This window comes from Corvus moneduloides, chromosome 15, assembly GCF_009650955.1.
Source record: "Corvus moneduloides isolate bCorMon1 chromosome 15, bCorMon1.pri, whole genome shotgun sequence".
Classification (NCBI taxonomy): Eukaryota; Metazoa; Chordata; class Aves; order Passeriformes; family Corvidae; genus Corvus; species Corvus moneduloides.
Window position 1 is genome coordinate 16246901 of NC_045490.1, and position 19135 is coordinate 16266035.

Sequence of the window (19135 nt, forward strand, 5' to 3'; positions counted from 1 at the left end):
TCTCAAGTGCCTGAGACAAACCTGCACATGTTCAATGCCCCTCATTCCCTGAGTCCTCTCTGCTGGCAGCCTGGCTCTCAGGAGAACTCTCCAGGCTGGGGGACACTCACATTGATGTGGTGTCCACAGCTGATTTTATGATTCTGCAGGTTTCTAGACCTCCGTGGGACTCTGCAGGTTGGGGGCTTAGAGGGAATGACAGAGCGATGAGGAGAGGTGCTTCCCATGCCATTCCTGCAGGAGTGGTGCTTCCCTTTGCCACCAGAAATCAGCCAGGGCTCTATGTTGTAGCCACCCGGGGCTGATGTCTGCTGTGAATTTTACAGCCCTGCCTGTGCACCTACCCCAGGCCAGGAGAGAAGCTGCAAGCAGGAGGGGCCGGACAAGAGCAGCAAGGGTTGTCCCAGAGGAGTATGGCCTTCAAAGAGCAGCTGTGAAGGGACAGGGTGGCCAAGGTGGACTGGGGATCACCTCCTAGCTCTAGCCTGTGCAGGCTCCATGCTGAGCTGTGTGTTCCGAGCACTGTCTGGAGCGTGGGCAGCAGAGCTGGGGAGCCACGCAGGGTGTGGGCTGACAGCAGGCATCCCTCCTGCTTTGTTTCTGTAGTGTTGAACAGGCTTCTCTGTAAAAAGCTGGTGGTTTGTTTCACTCAAGGGAAGCAGCAGCACTGCTTCAAAAAGCACAACTGAAGGTGTTTCAGAGGAAGGGTGTCCAGGGCAGGCTGCTGCTGTCTGGAGAGCTCGGGGAGCCTGTCCCTCCCCAGGCAGGTCCCTCAAGCCCCATGAGCTATGCAGTCAGGTCTTGGATTGCTGCAAGTCTCTCAGGTTTCAGGGGAATCATATTTGCTTGGTAGCTGGCTCCCTGGCAAAGGCTGCGAGTTCAAGAGGAAGCTAAGGGTGGTCAGAGAATGCTGCTGCAATCACTGGACATGCAATTATTTTAAGGTACTAGGGCATGAATTGGTAGAAGTGGCAGGCTGAGGATTTGGAGATGATGCAACCTGACTTGGGTCTTCATGCAGAGTCTCTGATCTCGTGCTCTAAACATATTCACTTGGATAGCAAATGAGTCTTTTGGGAAGCTGAATGCACAAGGGACAAGTCACACGCTATATTCAAAGCAGAAGGGCAGCTGGAAAACTTCTGGGACACAGCTGAAGTCTGAGAAACCACTTAGTGCCAGCAGATCGGGTTAGCTCACTGTGTTCGAGCTCATCAGTGCTTTGACCGCCTATCTTTAGGGTAAATGGCAGGAATGTGTGGCTGCTGTGGGCCAAACACAGCGTGGAGCTGCACTGCTCTGCCCTGCCTGCATGTGCTGTCTGGCTCTCCTGGGTCAGTGTGGGTCAGCAAGGCCTGACCGATGGACCGAGGCACTGGGAAGTCACTGTCATCCTGCATCACCTCTGAATTCCCAGTTTTTTTCCTTACTCCCCTTTGGGGAATTGCTGTTTCTGTAACAGCCCATTCTGGGTATAAGAGAACCCAGTCCAGTGTTTTACTAATGAGCAGTCAACTGTTTGTTCCTGATGACAAATCATTTGTCATCATCTGCACATTGCTGCTTGTATAATGCATTTTCTCCCTGAATTTTAAAGTACTTTACAAGAAGGTGTTGAGTCTTGCTCTTCCCACTGGAACGGAGAATTAAAGGGGGAAGTCATTCAAGGCCATCCCTCCATGGTAGAGCTGGAGAAAGAACCCATGATTGTCCTCCCAAAGGTAGGTTAGTGCATCTCTATGCAGGAAATGGTTGGTAAAGAAAAATCAGGGAAATAGAGCCAAAGATTTAGTGTTTGTGCTGCAGTTTGCATTAACTGAATCCCTTTTCCCCCTTTCTGGTTTATCCCATGGCATCTATTGTTTGTCAAAGCCCTATTTTCCTTTCATTGTCGCTGTGTTGCCTGGAGGTCTTTCACCTTCTCAGAAGCCCCCAACATTGGCCCTGCTGCTCTCAGGGAGGTCACAGCTCTGCAGTCCAACTTCGAGATCCAACAGTGAATGATACTCTCTACTTTTAGCCCCATGAACTCATGGGAAAAGAGCAAAATTTTTAACAGAGAAATCACCACCTTTTGCTTGTAGACACACTCAGCACCTGCAGTTTTGGGACTGCGGCTTTTGCCCACACATTTCCTCCCATGGCAACATATATCTGTCAAAAAATTCACATTCCATCAAATAAAGTTTCAGAAAAACTTTGCAGAAAGACTGCAGTGCAGAGGCAAGGAAGTCCTGGTTTCCATCATGTCCTTCTCTGGCAGGATCCGCACTCCACCAGCACAGCAAACTTGTGATGGCAAGTTCAACATGAGTCAGCAGTGCCCTGGAAGCTGGAAGGGACAACGGTGTCTTGGGGGGCATCAGGCAGAGCATCGCCAGCTGGGCCAGGAAGGGATTGTCCCACTCTGCTCTGGGCTGGGGCAGCCTCACCTTGAGCCCTGGGGCAGAGCTGGGCACCACAATATGAGAAAGAGCTACAGCTCTCAGTTTGAGACAAGCTGTTACAGGGTGTCCAAAGGAGGGACATGGGGATGGTGAAGGGCCCAGAGGGGCCACATGAGGAGCACCTGAGGGCACTCAGCCTGTCCAGCTGGAGCAGAGGAGACTGAGGTCAGACCTCACTGGAGGCTGCAGCTCCTCCCAAGGGGCAGCTCCAATCTCTGCTCCCTGGGACCAGGGACAGGGCCCAGGGAAGGGCTGGAGCTGTGTCAGGGGGATTTAGGTTGGTTATCAGGGAAAGGTTCTTCCCCAGAGGGTACTCAGGCACTGCCCAGGCTCCCCAGGGAATGGTCCCAGCCCCAAGGCTGCCAGAGCTCCAGAAGCATTTGGACACCGCTCCCAGGCACAGGGTGGGATTTTTGGGGTGTCTGTGCAGGAACAGGAGCTGTACTCAGTGATCTTTGTGGGTCCCTTCCAACTCAGGATATTCTGTGATTCTGTGGCTCAGTGATGAGTTTTGCTTTATTACAACTCATTAACCAGTGAGAAGTGAAATACAAACAACCCAGAGCATGCAGCTCCGTAGTGGCTCAGCTGCAGCAGGAGCACAGCTCCGTGTGCCTCGCTGTAAACAATAATCCAGCATTCCAGAGACGGCTGGGGGAGCAGCACAGGCAATCAGATCCTTTGTAGACTTACACAACTCTGTGATTACAATACAAATAAATATATGGCTCCTTGTTTCAGCAAAGCAATTGCCTTCCCTGCTGTGTAATAAGTAGGTGACACTTCTCCCAGGAGAGGCAATGTCAGGTTCATTCACACGAGCAAGGTCTTTCCCTGTCTCCTACCTTAGCCTGGCTTTGCTTTGTGGGATGCAGACAGTGCTCCTGGGCTGGGGTAAGCTGTACAAAGCATCTCTGTCCTCTGTCTTCTCTGGGGCTGTGCAAGGAGAGATGTGATGTGCCTGACGTGTTGGTGCCCATTGAGAGGGACTTTTCACAAGGGCAGGTAGTGACAGGGCAAGGGGGACTGGCCTTAAGCTGAAGGAGGGCAGGGATAGATTAGATATTATAAAGAAATTCTTCCCTGTGATGGTGATAAGACACCAGCACAGGGTGCCCAAAGAAGCTGTGGCCCAAGGCCAGGTTGGACAGGGCTTGGAGCAGCCTGGGATAGTGCTTACAGCAGAGGGTGGAACGAGATGAGCTTTACAGTCCCTTTTAATCCAAACCATTCTATGCTTCTATGACCCATCCAGGAGCAGTGCTCCTGCCTGCTCTCTGCAGTCTGTCCCACACTGTCTTTGATGGGGCATTTGTAGGGACACTGACTTTCTCCCTTTGCTGTCTGCTGTGTTTGGCCTCAGGGACAAGTAAAGGGCTGGAATATGGAAGGTCTGTGGTGTGAGCAGTTAATAGAAATGATTCTGTACAGGGTATCGAAAGAGCAGGACTGTCTGCCTTGGGATTATGGCAATGGGGGACCCGTTAAGCAATAACCAGGAGGTTATTCTGGCATTGGATCCAGTAGCAGGTGTCATATGCAAAAGTCTCCAGTTCAGAGGTCTGGCTTTTTACTGGGACATGACCAAATAAAGGGCTGGCTGGGCCTCTGGGATTGCTCATCACAAAACTGGTTTTTTTCAGCTCTAGCATCTTGTAACAGAATTGGGAACCAAGATTCCAAGGGCCGTAATCCCAGCAGCCGTTTCTGCCTCTTCTCTTGCCTCCCAGCTCTAAGTGGAGCAGGGCAAGAATTGCCTTGACAGTATTTTCTGCATTTCTCCTTTTGGTACAGGTTTGCCTCTGGAGATGCCAAGCTGAGCTGCAGTGACGATGACAGGGAGCATTTCCAATTCAAAGACATCAGGGATGGCTTCAGCTCGACCTTTGAGAAGATCGTTGAGTCTGACCTTATGAAGGGGACCTACTACAGCAGCCTGGACTCTTTGGACGTGCTCTCCCTCACAGACGAGACAGACAGCTGTGTCAGTTTTGAGGCCCCACTCACCCCACTGATCCAGCAAAGGGCCAAGGAAAGCCCCGAGCTCTTGGAGCAGAAACTGGCAGCCCAGCAGAGAGAAGCCCTTCACCACATGGCTGCTGATAAGCAAGAGCAGGCGGCAGCCAAGGCAGCGGAGGGGGACTTTGGGAGCCCTCTCAGACACTCAATTACCAGCAGCAGGTCAGAGAATGTGCTGAGCCGGCTGTCCTTGAAGAGTATCCCAAACGGGTTCCACGTGGAAGGGTCAGAGGAAGATGCCACCAAGATCATTAACTCCATCAGGTAAGGCAGGGAGTTTCTTGAGCAGTGGCTCCTTTTCTTATGGGATCCCAGTCCAGGTGCAAGGCTCAGTAGCCATGATTGAGTTGGAGCTGCTCTTTCACCCCTTGTGCTTCCTCTTGTGTGCTGTCGTGGCAGAAAGGCCAAATACCAGCAGGAAAATTTCACCTGCAAAGCCCTTGGGAGGCTGGGGATGGTCAGGTGCCCTCCCAAATGTCTCTGAAGTGCAGGGAAACCTCAAGGTTTCACTTAGGACAAGGTAGCCCTACAGAAGCCTCCCCAAAAGTTCTTCTGCAGGCAGTGAGAAGATCAGCAGAGACTTCATCCTCTGGACCAACTCATACCCAAACCATCACCCCTGGGAGGCAGCAGCTCATCTGTAGGGCACTTTCCTGCATGAGGAAGCCAGGTGATGAGCAACTGGGTCAGGGGAGAGCTGGAGAGAGGTCGTATGTCCAGCTGTCAGGCCAGCAGTGAGTCACACTGCTCAAAAACGCATGAATTGGTGCTGTAAGTGGCCTTGGGCAGGAAAATAAAGGGCTGTATCCACACCTACATGGTGCCAGCAGGGCTGCTCAGTTTTGTCTGTGGGCACAGCTGGCCATGAGGCCAGCAGGCAACTGGCAGAGGAGCAGCCCACCAGTGGCAGCAGGTCTGGGCTGCCATCAACATGATTTGTACAAGTGCAGTTTCTTATCTTCAGCAAGTAACCCGAACTGAAAAGCATAGCTCCTATCCCTAAGATTTCCTGGATGTCCATGGCTTGGAAAGAGCTTGGTATCCCCAGTGGGGAGAGAGGAAGCTTAGGAGGTGTTGAGGCTGCTTACTTTGATACATTCTCATTTCTCAGGGGGAAGTCGCCCTCTCTCTGACCTTTTCTACCAGTTTGGAATTACACTGCACTGCTTCATTTGAGCTGAAAGGAAGGAGGGTTTGTCCAGTGTCCAGCTCACAACCATATTGCTGTTTTTTCATACATTTTTTGTGAGGGCAAGAAGAAATCAAAATGTGGCATTTTCTGTGGGTTTCATCCAGCCTTGCTGTGGCTCCTTGAATGTTTCTTGTCTCTGCACAGCGACGCCAGCCTGAAGGACACCCTGTCAGACTCTGACTCGGACATGGGCAGCACGGAGCAGCTGGACCAGGGCAGCACGGACACCCTGGCCAACGGCTGCAGGGCGGACAGCGAGGCTGCCAAGAGGTTGGCCAAGCGCCTCTACAACCTCGAGGGCTTCAAGCGCTGCGACGTGGCCCGACAGCTTGGGAAGAAGTATGTGAGAGCCAGCCCTGTGAGGGGGTGACAGAAACACGGGCCTGGGGAACACTGGTCATGCTGGGAGGGCAGGAAAAGGCAGGAAGGGACAAGCCTGTGTGCTGGTTGGAGTCAGGGCTGCTGGAGATCCTCCCAGTTGAAACTGGAAGCCCAATGACCTTAAAATACGAATCCTACAAGCTGCCTGCAGTATTGGGCAGTGCCACAGGCTGCTGCCCACTAGAACCAAGAGCTTCCTGCCTTTGGGAAGAGCCCAGCAAGACACAAGCAATCCCCAGACTGAAGGGTTTGGGAACCAGACCTGCCTCTGCACTGGGCTCCCTGCCACTCCCAGGGTTTTTCCTGTCTGCACCCCAAAATGTTCTTGCTGCAGAGCCTCCCAACCCAGTCTGTACGAGGGCAGGAAGGGTTTGCTGGAGAGCCAGGGACACACAGCAGGTCCAGGCTCTTCAGCTGGTAAATTTGCCTGGGTAAGGCAGAAGGGAAATCAAAAAATATTCAAAAGTGGGAGAGTTACAGAGATTTCTAAGAGACAGAGTAACAGTAACAAGTGTAGCAGTAACAGATTATTTTAGGATGCCAGTGGGTGTGAAGGCACCAATCCCCATCATCCTTCGCCTGGATCAGATATAACCTGCGTTGCTGGGATTTATTCTTTTTTTTGTCCTTGAAATGTCTCCCCCCTGCCCAGTTCAGCAGAACACACCTGTCCCTCAGCAAATACCCACACTTCCAGTACCAAGGCTTGTCTGTGCTTCCCACCTTAGTCCTGGGGCAGAAGGAGCCCAGGAATTGTCTCCTGGAGAGGCTCTTTGCATCATCTGGCAACATCCTCATTCTCCTCCTTTGCTGAGGTTCTTGTAGCAGGTGCACTGCTGGTTGCTGTTGCCTCAAGTGAAATACCCTTCTCCTTTCTTTCAAATTTGCCATGACAGCTCACTGAGGGGGGGAAGTTTGAAGCACTGGGTTTCTGAGTCTGTCCCCTTGCTGTTTCCTGCAGTCCTCACTCACACCTGCAACCCTAGCACCTTGGGAGGCTGTTTGGTGACCCACATCTGGGAATTCATGCAGCCTTTGAAATAAAACTTTTGTTTTTATCAGCTGGGTTTTGACATCTGAACCATATCCTGACATAGGACCTAAATAGAGCTGCAGACTCTTGCATCACGCAGGTGGATTTGCAGAGCAGGAAAGGAAATAGGGTGAAGATAGGTATTTATAGGTATTAATACAGGTATTAAGTCAGTCTTGCTCACTCAAGACAATGTAAGACCAACCTATAGTGCTGGGAGCAGACTAAGTTGAAGTGATGCTTTCAGGCCAGCTCCATGTAGGAGGGCTGTACAAGAAGTGAAATTTTAAAGCTATTTACCTCGTTTTACCACTTCTTTTTTCTTTGTGATAATTGGCAATTTTCTAAAAAAAAAAGGTAAACCAAAGCCAAAAGCATTCATCATTGTCAAACAGGCAGAGAAGGCTTGATAAACAAGGAAATGCAGGTTGGATATCTCCCCACAGTTTCTTTCCATCTGCCTCAATTCTGTGAAATTAACCTAAAATCCAGAAATTACTGTTGTCCTCTGAAGGGCAAGTGTTTGGGCAACTGAACTCTCCATGGAAGACTCTTGTTCCTGCACTGGTCTGTGGCCCTGTCTCAGCTCCATCAGTGCCCACGATCACATCTTGTGCTGGGTGGGGGTTGAACTGTCCCAGGCTGTGCAGGTGGCAGTGCCAGGCACTTCCTTGTAGGGTTTCCCAGAACTGCCCAGCACGGTTCCAGCATCGCAGTGCCCTGGGATGTGGGGTCTGTCAGAGTCCCAGCAGTGGGCAGCATGATGTGGGCACATGGCCTATTTGAGCCCCCAGAGATGAGATTTTACTCACGCAAGCTTCTTATGGATCTGAAGTGACCCAGGTGACTGTGATGCAAAAAAGAGCCTGGACAATACAGGTTTGGTCTGCAGGGCAGTGGGATTCAGGCTGTGAAACAACACACATCTGTCCGTGTCCAGCCACATGGGAATGGACTGGGAGAAAAGGGCTCCTGTGTTCCCCTGGGGTGGCTTGTGGCCCAGCAGGCCAGTTAGAGCTCTTGGTGCCTGGACCCTCCCAAAGCAGGCAGAGGCAGGGAGCATCAAACCAGGGTGTGAGGTGAGAGGAGGTCTGTAGAGGCTGTCTGTGTGGAAAGGGCACCAGCCAGAGGATGACAGGCATGTCCCCACAGGAAATGCCTTGCAGGGCCACCAGCCAGAGCATGGCAGGAATGTCCCCCTGGGAAATGCCTTGCTCTTCTTGTAGGAATGTCTCTGTCGTCATGGTGGAAGTGTCACCCATTCCTGCAGGAAGGGCTGGCACTGGCACAGAGACAGAGGAGGAGCATTCCTGAGTGAGGAAACCAGAGAAGACATATAAGCCCACCCTAGGGAGGGACAAGGTCTTGCCCTGGCCACTGTTGTTATCCCATGGCCTGGGGCATGTTAACAGGCTCTGGAGCTCAGGGACAGGAGTCCCATCTATGTCACTGAGCCCCTGGAGACACAGGAGTTTGCTGTTTCCAGGGGTTTGGCTGCCTTCTGGTGTCTTGTGACACTGTCCAGCTCCCTTGGCAGAGCCAGCAGCCCCTGCTTGGAACTCATCTGAGCTCCTCTGCTCCAGTCTCCAGCAGCATCCATCTGCCACAGGAGCAAGGTGCTCTGGTGAGAGCGTGGGATGGGAGCCTCTGGGGGTGAGAGTGGGAATATTGCAGTGGGAGGAGGGGTCACATCCAGCAGTGGGAGAGAACCAGATGCTGGAGAAGCACAGGATATCCTCATGACCTGGCCAGCAGCACAACACAGGAGTGCAGCAGGGCAGGTGTCTCTCATTCTCAGGTGTCTGGGGCTGCCTGTGGGCACATCAGCAAGGTCTTCCAGCAGCATTTCAGGCCAGGAGCAAGTCTCCCTTGGTCTGGGATCATGTCTGCAGTGTCTTGCTGGGACTGGGCTGGCCAAGAGGCAGCATTCTGCTGTTCCTCTTGTGGACAGTGTCTTCTTCCCATATGAAGGGGCTGACCACTCCCTCTTTAATTACAGTAACGAATTTAGCAAGTTGGTAGCAGAGGAGTATCTCAGCTTCTTTGACTTCACTGGCCTGACCCTTGACAAAGCACTCAGGTGAGCACTGGGATGGACAGAGTGGTGGGGTTTTGGGATTTCCTCCAGGCTTCCCAGCACTGTGGGAGCCATCCATGTGATGGAAGCAGGGACTGGGGGGAGATCCAGGCTGTCATTCAATCTTTGGTGTCACATTTGGCACAAGGTGCTACCACCAAAAGTGGGCTTCAACAGTAGGGCCCACAGCCTGCTTCCTCAGGGTGGAGAGCAGCTTTCCCAGGAATCCCATCCCATGCAGAATCAGAGCAAGTGGGAGCAACTTCTTCCCTTGGGATGGGCAACCCATGCTGGTGCCCTCACACCAGAGGTGGGTCAGATCCCAGCTGGCAGCACATTTCCCTGCACAGCTCCACAGATGCCTTTGCATCCCCTCTGCAGGGACACAGGGGTGTGGGGCTGGGGGGAGGATAAATGACCCCTTTCCATCTCCCTCCTTAGCAAGGACACTGCTCAGCAGTGCATCCCTTTCTCTTTGCAGGACCTTCTTGAAAGCGTTCCCGCTGATGGGAGAGACACAGGAGCGGGAGCGGGTGCTGATCCATTTCTCCCGGCGCTACTGCCAGTGCAACCCCGAAGAGAGCACCTCCGAAGGTACTGCTTCCTTCCCACTGGCTCTTGGCACACTCACAGGGAACCTGTGCACAGAGCCGGAGTGCAAAACCCACCACCCACAGCTGCAGCTTCTCCCTTTCCCGGGCATCCTGACCTGATCATTTATCCCTGCCCTGAGAGGGACTGGGGATGCTGGGTGCTGACAGACCCCCCACCCCCAAAAAGAGACAGACTCAGCCAAGGTCTGAGTGTGGGGTGCCAGGGAGCCTTGTCCTCCTAAATCCATGTGAGCTGTGCTGAAGAAGAACTAGATCTGGAGCCTGGATCAGTGGCCGTGCTTTGCTCAGCACCAGGGAGGTGGTGGGTGGTTCTCAGGGGCTGCAAATTACCCCAGTTGTGGCTTGCAAAGTGACAACTGACAATGGGCAAATGAGTGGCTGGTGCTAGCTCAGCCCAGGACCTTGTCCATTGAATGGAAAACCTTTCCATGCAAATTGAGGAATACTGTTGGCTTGCCCCGCACAGGAATTGTGTTCCACACATTTTCAGCTGCAGCAGAAGAAAGCACAGCTGGATAAAATTCTGAGCTCACTGTAGCTGCAGATTTTCTTAGCTACTTTCAGCCTGTTCACATTATCTTTTAGAAGTGGATATAGTTTCTTCTGACATTTTTAGGTTAAGAGTTGGACTCCATGACCTTAGATGTCTTTTCCAACCTTCACAATTCTGCACTTTCACCATTCCTGGAAGTGTTCAGAAGACATGAGGATGTGGCCCTTGGAGATGTGGTTTAGTGATGAACACAGCAGTGCTGGGCCACCGTTGGACTGATTTTTAAATGGGAGAGGTCATTCCTGGTGCACGTGGCCCACACACAGAGACAGGAGCACGTCCTGTAAGGTTTGCACTTACATGAATGGCACTACAACCCTGCTCACAGGCACCTGGAAATGCCCCCTGGGTGGGATCAGGCCGCTGAGCTGCTCTCAGCTGGCACCACGGCAGTGCCAGGGATTCCTCCTCCACCCCCTGCGTGCTGCAGACCTCCTGCTTGTCTCCCCCTCACAGGCTCCCCAAAGGGCTGCAGTGCCTAGTGCTGCATGAACCCACCAGTTCCTCTGCTAAGCTAACAGGACGCTCACTATGCTCAAAAGAGAATGACCTTTTTGCCTTTATCAGCGCTATCCCAATAAAATATCAGTCTAGATTTCATTTCCCTGAGTTTGTGTGATGTCCTCCTCCACTGATCCAAAGATGATCTTCACTGGGAAGGGTCCCCCACCCTGCAGACATTAAACTGCAGGTTGAAATATCCCACAGGCTAAGTCCTGGCCCCTCTCCAACACTCCCCTATGAAAGTGATCCTGCAGTTCTGTTGCATCCACCTCCCAACCCTACAGAAAGGGCCCTGGGACCTAAGTGCCACATCCAGTTGTTTCTTGAACACCTCCAGGGATGGTGACTCCACCACTTCCCTGGGTAACCCATTCCAATGCTGGACAACCCTTCTAGTGAAGAAATTTTTCCTGATGCCCAATCTGGACCTCCCCTGGCACAGCTCGAGGCCATTTCCTCTGTTCCTGTCACTTGTTGCCTGGGAGAAGAGGCTGACTCTGGTTTTTCTCCCAGGGAGTGTTGTCCTGTTATTCCTTTCCTGCACTGGTGAAGCCCAGACATGGAAGAACTCTATGATTATGTTTTGACTCTCTGTGAGCTGGGAGAAAAAGTGGGTGAGAAAATGACAGGTTTTGGGACACCAGCTCCACCATGGGGCCACGTGGGACATGATTTACCTGACCAAAGTGAGATACCCACAACCTCCCACGGTGACTTAAAAATGCACAATGGGAAGGCACCGTTGTTCTAAACCCAAAGCAGCTGCTTGTGACAGTAATATTCCAGGCCCTGCCTCCTCCCTGGTGCTCTCTAGCCCTTTTGTGAGGTCCTTCAGGGACCAGTCCATGTCCCAGAATGTGTTTGCATCTCAGTGCTGTGAGCTGGCCCATGGAGACTCACGTCCTGACCTTGAAAAGCTTCAGGACACCTCATGGCTTTGAAATAACAGCAAACTACCAGTTACTGGTGTAGAACAGGCGGCTGTGCTGTCTCACACAGAAGGAAAGCTTCCTGTGAGTTTTTTTTAAGTCAGAAAGCCAAAAATGCCACACTGATTTATAGGGACAATGTTTGTTGAACCACTCAAGAGCTTACAGACTGCCAGGGAACAATGGCTAAAGACCTCAGGACAAACCCCTGAGGTGACCAGGATCAGCTGGGGGCAAACCAGCCCTCTTTGGGTCTCTGCCCCACTCTGCAGTGGCATCAGCACAAAATGGAAATCATGAAATCATAGAAAGGTCTGGGTTGGAAGCAACCTTAAAGATCATCTAGCCCATGGAAATATGGAGTAAGATTCAGTGGGAAGTTTGGTCTTTTAAAGCAAAACTGCTTTGAAGCCAATTTTCTGGTGGTTGTTTTAGGAAAAGGTGTAGTCTGAGGGAAAAGAGGATGTCTTTGGGGTTTTTTGTGTTGTTTGGGGTTTTTTTTAAATCCTACACAGCTGAAGGAAGCAGGTATTCTTTAAGGTCCCCAGACACAGCAACTGGCCTTGGTTTTGCAACAGCTGGGCTGCCAAGGCAACAAACACCAGAACTGCATGAGAAGGGGAGCAATCAGCCATAGACAAACACCAGAAGTGCACGAGAAGGGGAGCAATGAGCCATGGCTGTGTGACTGTTGTGTGTTTCAGATGGGATTCATACGCTCACCTGTGCCCTGATGCTGCTGAACACAGACCTCCATGGCCATGTAAGTAGCCCTTGGAGCTGCATCCATCCTTTATTCCTTCCCAGGGCAGAGGTCTGTTCCCGTACGCTGAGTGTGTTGCTGGACAGTTAAGACAGGTTGGCAGAGAGTTCTTTGACCTGCTCCAGGTGGAATTTTGGGTGCCAGGCCCAGACCTGGGGACAGACCACACAGGAGTGTCACTGCCTGCTCCAGCCAAAGGCACATGTCCTGCTGACATCGGTTATCCTGCCCAGGGATACTTTGTCCCTCCTGTTGCCCAGCTCAGCCCTGTCCCAGGAGCTCTCAGTGAGGTCTTCCCTGTCAGTCCCTGTGAGGTTTCTCCTTCTTGTGGTGCAGACACCTCTTCCCAGAAACTGCTGCAAAGGGGCCAGTGGGTTCACACAGGTCTAGATTTGATCTTTCCTTCCCAAAACACGAAGTGAGTTCCAGCTGTTCCTTTTCCCCAAGACGTAACAGGCAGCCACTGGAGAGTTTCTTAGCAGAGAGGCCTCTGGACAAAGAGCAGAGCAAGCAGAGCTCAGTGCCCAGAAGAGTGGCTGGAAAACAGCAGAAGCTGTGAGAAGATCTCTCACCACCTTTTAGAGGCTCCCAGTAACCTGTCTCTGCACACAGTGCGATAGTGGTGGGATCTGTCTCGTAGTGCATTCATCCTCCATCCAAAATGGTTGGAGCCAAGAAATTATTTCCATCAAATCATTTCCTGCAGCAGCAAAAGCAGCATTGTGGCAAAAGGCAAACTATGTGACTTCGATCCAAAATAATCTTATTTTGTCTAGTTTTTTTAAGTAAAAAAAAAAATCCAAAACAGGCCTCTGGGAAGTTAGACATAATTGAAGAGACAAAAAAACCAACCTAAACCTCAAAAAGCTTGCCATTCCTATTCTTCATTGTCAAGCTGGCTCAGAGGCTTGGTAAGAAGAAATGTTCTCATGATATCTAGGCACAGGAAAAATAGCTTTCTTTTGACCAGGTGTGCAAATGCCTGAGCTTTTCTTTGAAAAAATCTTCTCTTTATTTTTCTGCATGTGTAACATTAATTTCTTCTTCTCCTTTTCCTCTTTTTTTTTTTTTTTTTTTTTTTAATTTCCTTCCGCTCCTGGAACCTCTCTTTCTGCTCTTTAACCCTTTACCAGGTGGTAAGTGCAGTCATTCTAGTGTTTTGCTTTAAAGCACTGGCATTTGACTTGTTTTGATTGTGTTAAAAACAGTAAGGAATTCTGTTTGTCTGGAATCCGAAGTGATTGTGCAGTGTTCTTCCCTACTTAGCAAGCCATTAGCAGCTGATACCATCACATGAAATGCTCCTGGTGTAAAGAAACATCCATGAACTGTGGTGTACCTGGGAATGTGTGACTTGACCTCCCACCCCTCCTTGTTAAAGATGCTGCCATGATATTCCATGTCACTTTTGATTTTACCTCCCCTTTTAATGTTGTGTGTGTGTTGCAGTGTTTTACTGTGCGTTGCCGGAGTGGGAAATGCCTTCGGTGAGGAACGGGGGTGGGTGTGTGTCTGTAGAGGGGCAGTTCCTCACAGCAGTGCCTCTGGCATGGTCTGGTTCACCATTCCAGCAAAGATCATGACACTGAGGTAATGACTGGCTTTAAAACAGGAGATTTGCACCTGGCCTTAGCACTGCTGATTTTCTGCTCAGGTGTGCTCAAACCCTGCTTCCAAACCACCCCGAAAAGTTTAAAGTGAGACATTCCCTATTCATGGAAGCACCTGGAGTTGGTTTTAAAAGCCAGCGGTTACCAGCAAACATTCCAAGTATGATAAGCATTCCCAGACTATACTTGTAGGATAATCCAAGTTGTTGCAGCTTTCTGCCTTGCTCTGCTGGTGCTGTTTGAGCTCCAGGAGATCTTATGGTCACTGCCCTGCTCCATCTCTGCCCCAGGGAGACAAAGCTTGGGGATGTCTCCTTTCCCACTGTCACTTTTCTCTCCTGGCCATGGGAGGACAGTGACAGATCAACACCTTTGCATCACCAGCACTCATGGGTGCACTTTGGTCCTTTAGCAAAGGCCACCTTCTGGAGTTATAGTGGGATTTATTCAAAAAGCAGAGCCCCGAACAAAGCTTGAAATGGGATCCTGGGCAGGTCCTAACTCCAGGTGCCCATTGCTGTTAATCTTACAAACCCTGTGGTGGTGTCCTTAAGCCGAGCTCAGGGCTCAGTGTCAGCAGCAGCGCTGTGTTAGCAGCACTAGGAGGGCTGGAGAGCTCCGAGGTGTGAGCAGCCCTGCAGAGTGACACCGGTCTGCCCGCAGCAGCTTTGTGTGGCCCAGGGCTCACTGGTACCCAGAATCTGCAGGCTGGTTCCCTGCAGGGGCATGATTTTGTTCCTGCAGCCTAGAACACATCCACGACCAGATCAATTACTCAGCAATTAGCTGCTTTTCCACAGTGTGGCTGCTGCCCCAGGTGAGCTCAGAGGTCTCTCGCACCAGAGGAAGAGACAGATGACACAACAAGGAAGGCATCCCTTGGGATGAATATGAGTCCCAGACACGTACATGAGAAACCCCACAAAGGGCCTGTGAGACTGTTAACTTGTGTTATCTCACTGTATCCCCTCACTTCCAAAAATGCCTTGGCCTCTGCATTCAGTGCTGAATCACTACAAGCAAGATCTCTTCGGGCACGAAGGCCAGTGCTGTGCACTCTGCTCCCCTGCCTCAGGGCAGGGCTGGGAGTAGGTGCCTTCTCTGTGCAGAGCAATTCCGTGCCTCAAGGTCTCAGGCAACACCTGCCTCACCTCCAAACTCCCTTCCTTCTGGAGGCTCCTTGCCCGCCTTCCTTTCTCCACCCACACTCTGTTGTGCTGCTGGATTTTTCCTTTATCTTTTGTGGCTGAAATTCGCTGGCCAGCAAGCACACAAATCTCTCCTCTCTGCTGAGATCCCAGCATGTCTGCTCGTTTCCTGAGCTCTTCTGCAGCCCGTGTACCCAATGAGCACTGGCTGGCACGTCTGGCTAATGGGGCTCACTGGGAGAAAGCCACGAGGGCTGAACTGTGTTGTGCCACACCACATCCCCAGGCACTGCAGATTTATAACAATGCTTTACTCCTCTTTTTCTTGATCTTTCAAGGGAGTCAGCTCATCTGGAGCTGGCACCAGCAGGAGGCATAATTAAGAGTATCAGACAGAGCTGCTCAAAGGCAGTGCTTGGCTCCCTGTGCAGCCCAAGAGTGTTTGCACACACAGAAGGCAGGGGGTGTGGGGGGGCACGGTGTGCTCACCCCAAGGCCTCACTCTTTCCTGGTGCTTTAATCTGCAGAGAAGCCCCCAGGTGATCTGCAGTGCACATCTGTGGGCAGAGGTTTCAGGTGTCATCTCTTTCAGGAGGTTATTTCCATGCACAGAGGACACATCTCACCCTGCAGGACATCTCCTGTATCATCTGCTGCCACTTCATCCCCTGCCAGTCACTGAGGCCCTTCCTCTTCCTCACTGAGCCCCGAGCAGGGCTCTGACTCTGCTGTTCTGGGCCATCCTCCCACATCCTCCTGGATGGCCACCCTGTCCATACCTTGATGTGAAGCCCAGCAATGTCAGGATGCTGCTGGGATCCTCAGGACCACCGGTGGCAGCTCATGCTCTCCTCACTGACTCCACCGCCTGCTCCATGTGATGTCACCGGGGTCTGCCCCACACACTGAGGGTGTGCAGGATACGATATAACAGGGCCCTAGAGACACACATCTTTCTTTGTGACATCAAACTCATTTTTCTGAACCCTATAATGGCCACTGACTCCTCCACACCTCTGCTCCATCCCTTTGGAGAGACAGGATTGCAGGGGAGGCTTGGAAAAAGGCTGCCTGCCTCGACCCTTGCAGGCTGAGGAAGTGAAGGGTAAAGGGTTTGGGAAGGCAGATGCCACAGGAATGCCAGGTGGCCTGGAAGCATCAGTACCAAATATTTTGGCATTAGCTGATGGTGAGCGTGTTCCAGGCTGTGAGATTCTCCCACTGTATGTGCATTGCCCTCTCATGCTGCTGCACTCAAGTTCCCGCAGTACCAGTAGCTGGACCGTTTCTTTTTGTAATGGCAATCAAAAATAACAGCTTCCATCAAGGACCAGCATTCCCCTGCCCAGTGCTGGTTGTTCCAGGTGCTGGCATTGCAAGCTCACACAATTTCACTCACAGCAGGCTTGGAGCCCCATCCAAACACTGTCATTTTACCAGGCTGAGTGCTTGTCTTGGGTTTTGAGACACAGAGCCTGTACCCAGGACCACTCCAGGAAGAGCTGGAGAGGCTATTTTCAAGTGTCTTGTTTCCACCATTAAAAAGGTAATTTGAAACATTTGGATGCTGGCATGAGCAAATAAAGCAGAGAGCCCAACAGAAAATCAGATCAGGAGCCCTTTGAGCTCTTGGGACAAGCCCGGGCTCCAGCACTACATATAAAATTGTTCTTTGAAAGGAACTGAATAAAGTCAAAACTCTCCACAAGTTTAATGAGCTGCTCCTTTGCCTTACAGAACATTGGCAAAAAGATGTCGTGCCAACAGTTCATAGCGAACCTGGATGGGCTGAACGATGGGAAGGACTTTGCAAAGGATTTGCTGAAGGTAATGTGATATAAATAGACAGTGGGATACTGTCATTATTATTGCAGTGCCAGGTAGTCCTGTTGGGACTCTCTCTGAGCCCTTCAATCAGCATTTTCCAGTTGTTTCAGGAGTAGAATTGTAATCCTCATGAATGTCTCTGCTAACTTGCAGTGAGCCAAAGTAGATCTGTTCCTTGGTGGTGTTTTATCCAGATTTGTGGCATATCTGCCCTCAGAGCATACCAGGGGCCCTTTTCCCCCAGCAGCTCAGATAATGCCCAGAGCAAGGTACCCCCCACCCCAAAACACAACCATCCAGCACTGAAACCTTTCTCTGCCTTCACCACCACGTGATGCAACATTCCAACACAACCAGTGCAGTACCATGGGATATGGTTAAACGCCCCAAAGGGAGGATTTTCTCCTGCCACGTGGTTTAGCAGCACCACTGCTCTCTGCACCTGCTGCAGGTCCAGCACCCTGACCTGAATTTCGCTGTATGGAAGGAGGTTGGAATGAGAGGTGCCACATCAGGGGTGTCACATCATATTTGGGGTGACATTCCCATCTCCCAGCAGACCTCACCCTATCCTACCCCTCTGTATGGTCAGGACCACCTCCACATTCTGCTTTGCTAGGCCATTCCTGCTCCTTTTCCAGTGCCCCAGGAAGCCACTGGAATTTTGCACAGAAGGAACTGGAAAAACTGATTCCAAAGTCATTCATTCCTCCCCTGATACTCAGTTCAAGCCTCCTCTGTTGTTTCCCCTAGTTAAGGCATTGAAGGTGTCATGGCATATCCCAGAGTCTTCTACCACTGTGTGTAGGCCAGGATTCACTCAGAACTAAGTGCAGCACCCCGGATGAGTCAAAAATGTCATGCACAGGCTCCTGAGCAGGGCTGGCTGCCTTCTGCTGCTGGTGTGTCCAGTCCAATACCCAGTGTGGCACACAGACAAGAAGGGGTCCAGCAGGACAGCAGTCACCCTGCTCACTGGGGAATGCTGCTCCAGGACAGTTCAGCAGGGAAAGTATCTCTCCAAGAATACAGACAGGGTGTGGAGGAGGAGATGCCTCTGCAAGCAGACACGACTTCCATGAGAGACACAGCTAATTCCTTGTTCTTTTTTCAGACACTGTATAACTCCATCAAGAATGAGAAGCTGGAGTGGGCCATGTAAGTATATGCTAAGCATTAAAGGGATAGTGTGTCTTTCCAAGTAGCTGGCAGGTCCTAAGGCATGCTTTCAATCCCAGAATATTTCCTGCCAAGCCCTTAAGTGCTGAAGTCCCTCCGTAGACAAATGGAGTTTATTTATGGCTTAGACACAAAGGCAGTTGGGAAGGTTGGTGACAGTCTGTGGATCCATGACCTAAAGGAAGGGAATGCCCTCTTGGTTTACTATTACACTTGTAAAATGCTGGTTCCTCTCCAGGTGCTTCAGAAGTCTTTGCACAAGCAAAGATCTGGGGATATTTTGGTCAGTGAGACTTTCCATCTCTCCCACATGTTTTTTTCTGGAAATAGTATCAGAGAATCACTTAAGAGGGAAGAGACCTTGTGATATCTCTAGTTCAGCTTCTTCCTCAAAGTATGGTCAACACTGAATTTAGACCAGGATGCCCAGGGCTTTGTTCAATCTGATCCTGAAACCCTCCAAGGACAGGGAACCCACAGCCCCTCTGGATCCACAAACCAATACTTTATTATTCTGGGAGTGGCATTTTCTCTTGTCTCTGTTGTTTTGACTTCTGCCCACTGTCTCTTGTCCTTGTGCCATGCACCACAGTGAAGAGCCCAGATTTGTCCTCTCAATAACCCCCTCACACGAGGCTGTAGCCATCTCTTCTGTAGATTGAGCAAGTCCAATTCCCTCAGTTGTTTCTTAGTTTGCAAGTGCTCCAGGCCCCAGGCTGCCTGGTGGCCTCAGCTGAAGTCTTTCCACCTTGCTGATGCCCTTTCCTGTGCTGGGGGCCCGGCACTGTTTGCTGTATCACGACGTGGTGCAGGGAGCGCAGAGCAGAGGATCACTTCTCTTCGCCTCCTCACTGTGCCG

The 19135-nt window shown here is 51.2% G+C and overlaps 1 protein-coding gene across 3 annotated transcripts in view; it reads left to right on the forward strand.

Annotated features, from left to right (window-relative positions):
- Positions 1-19135, forward strand: part of PSD2 (pleckstrin and Sec7 domain containing 2) — a 71743-nt gene that overhangs the window by 36810 nt on the left and 15798 nt on the right. For 2 of the 3 annotated variants that reach the window (XM_032124564.1, XM_032124566.1), the window contains exons 4-10: positions 4242-4730; positions 5803-5997; positions 9072-9152; positions 9631-9743; positions 12454-12514; positions 17007-17097; positions 18212-18255. In XM_032124564.1, coding sequence (XP_031980455.1) covers positions 4242-4730; positions 5803-5997; positions 9072-9152; positions 9631-9743; positions 12454-12514; positions 17007-17097; positions 18212-18255 — 1074 coding nt within the window. The remainder of the gene's footprint in view (positions 1-4241; positions 4731-5802; positions 5998-9071; positions 9153-9630; positions 9744-12453; positions 12515-17006; positions 17098-18211; positions 18256-19135) is intronic. The other variant, XM_032124565.1, reaches the window with a different exon arrangement.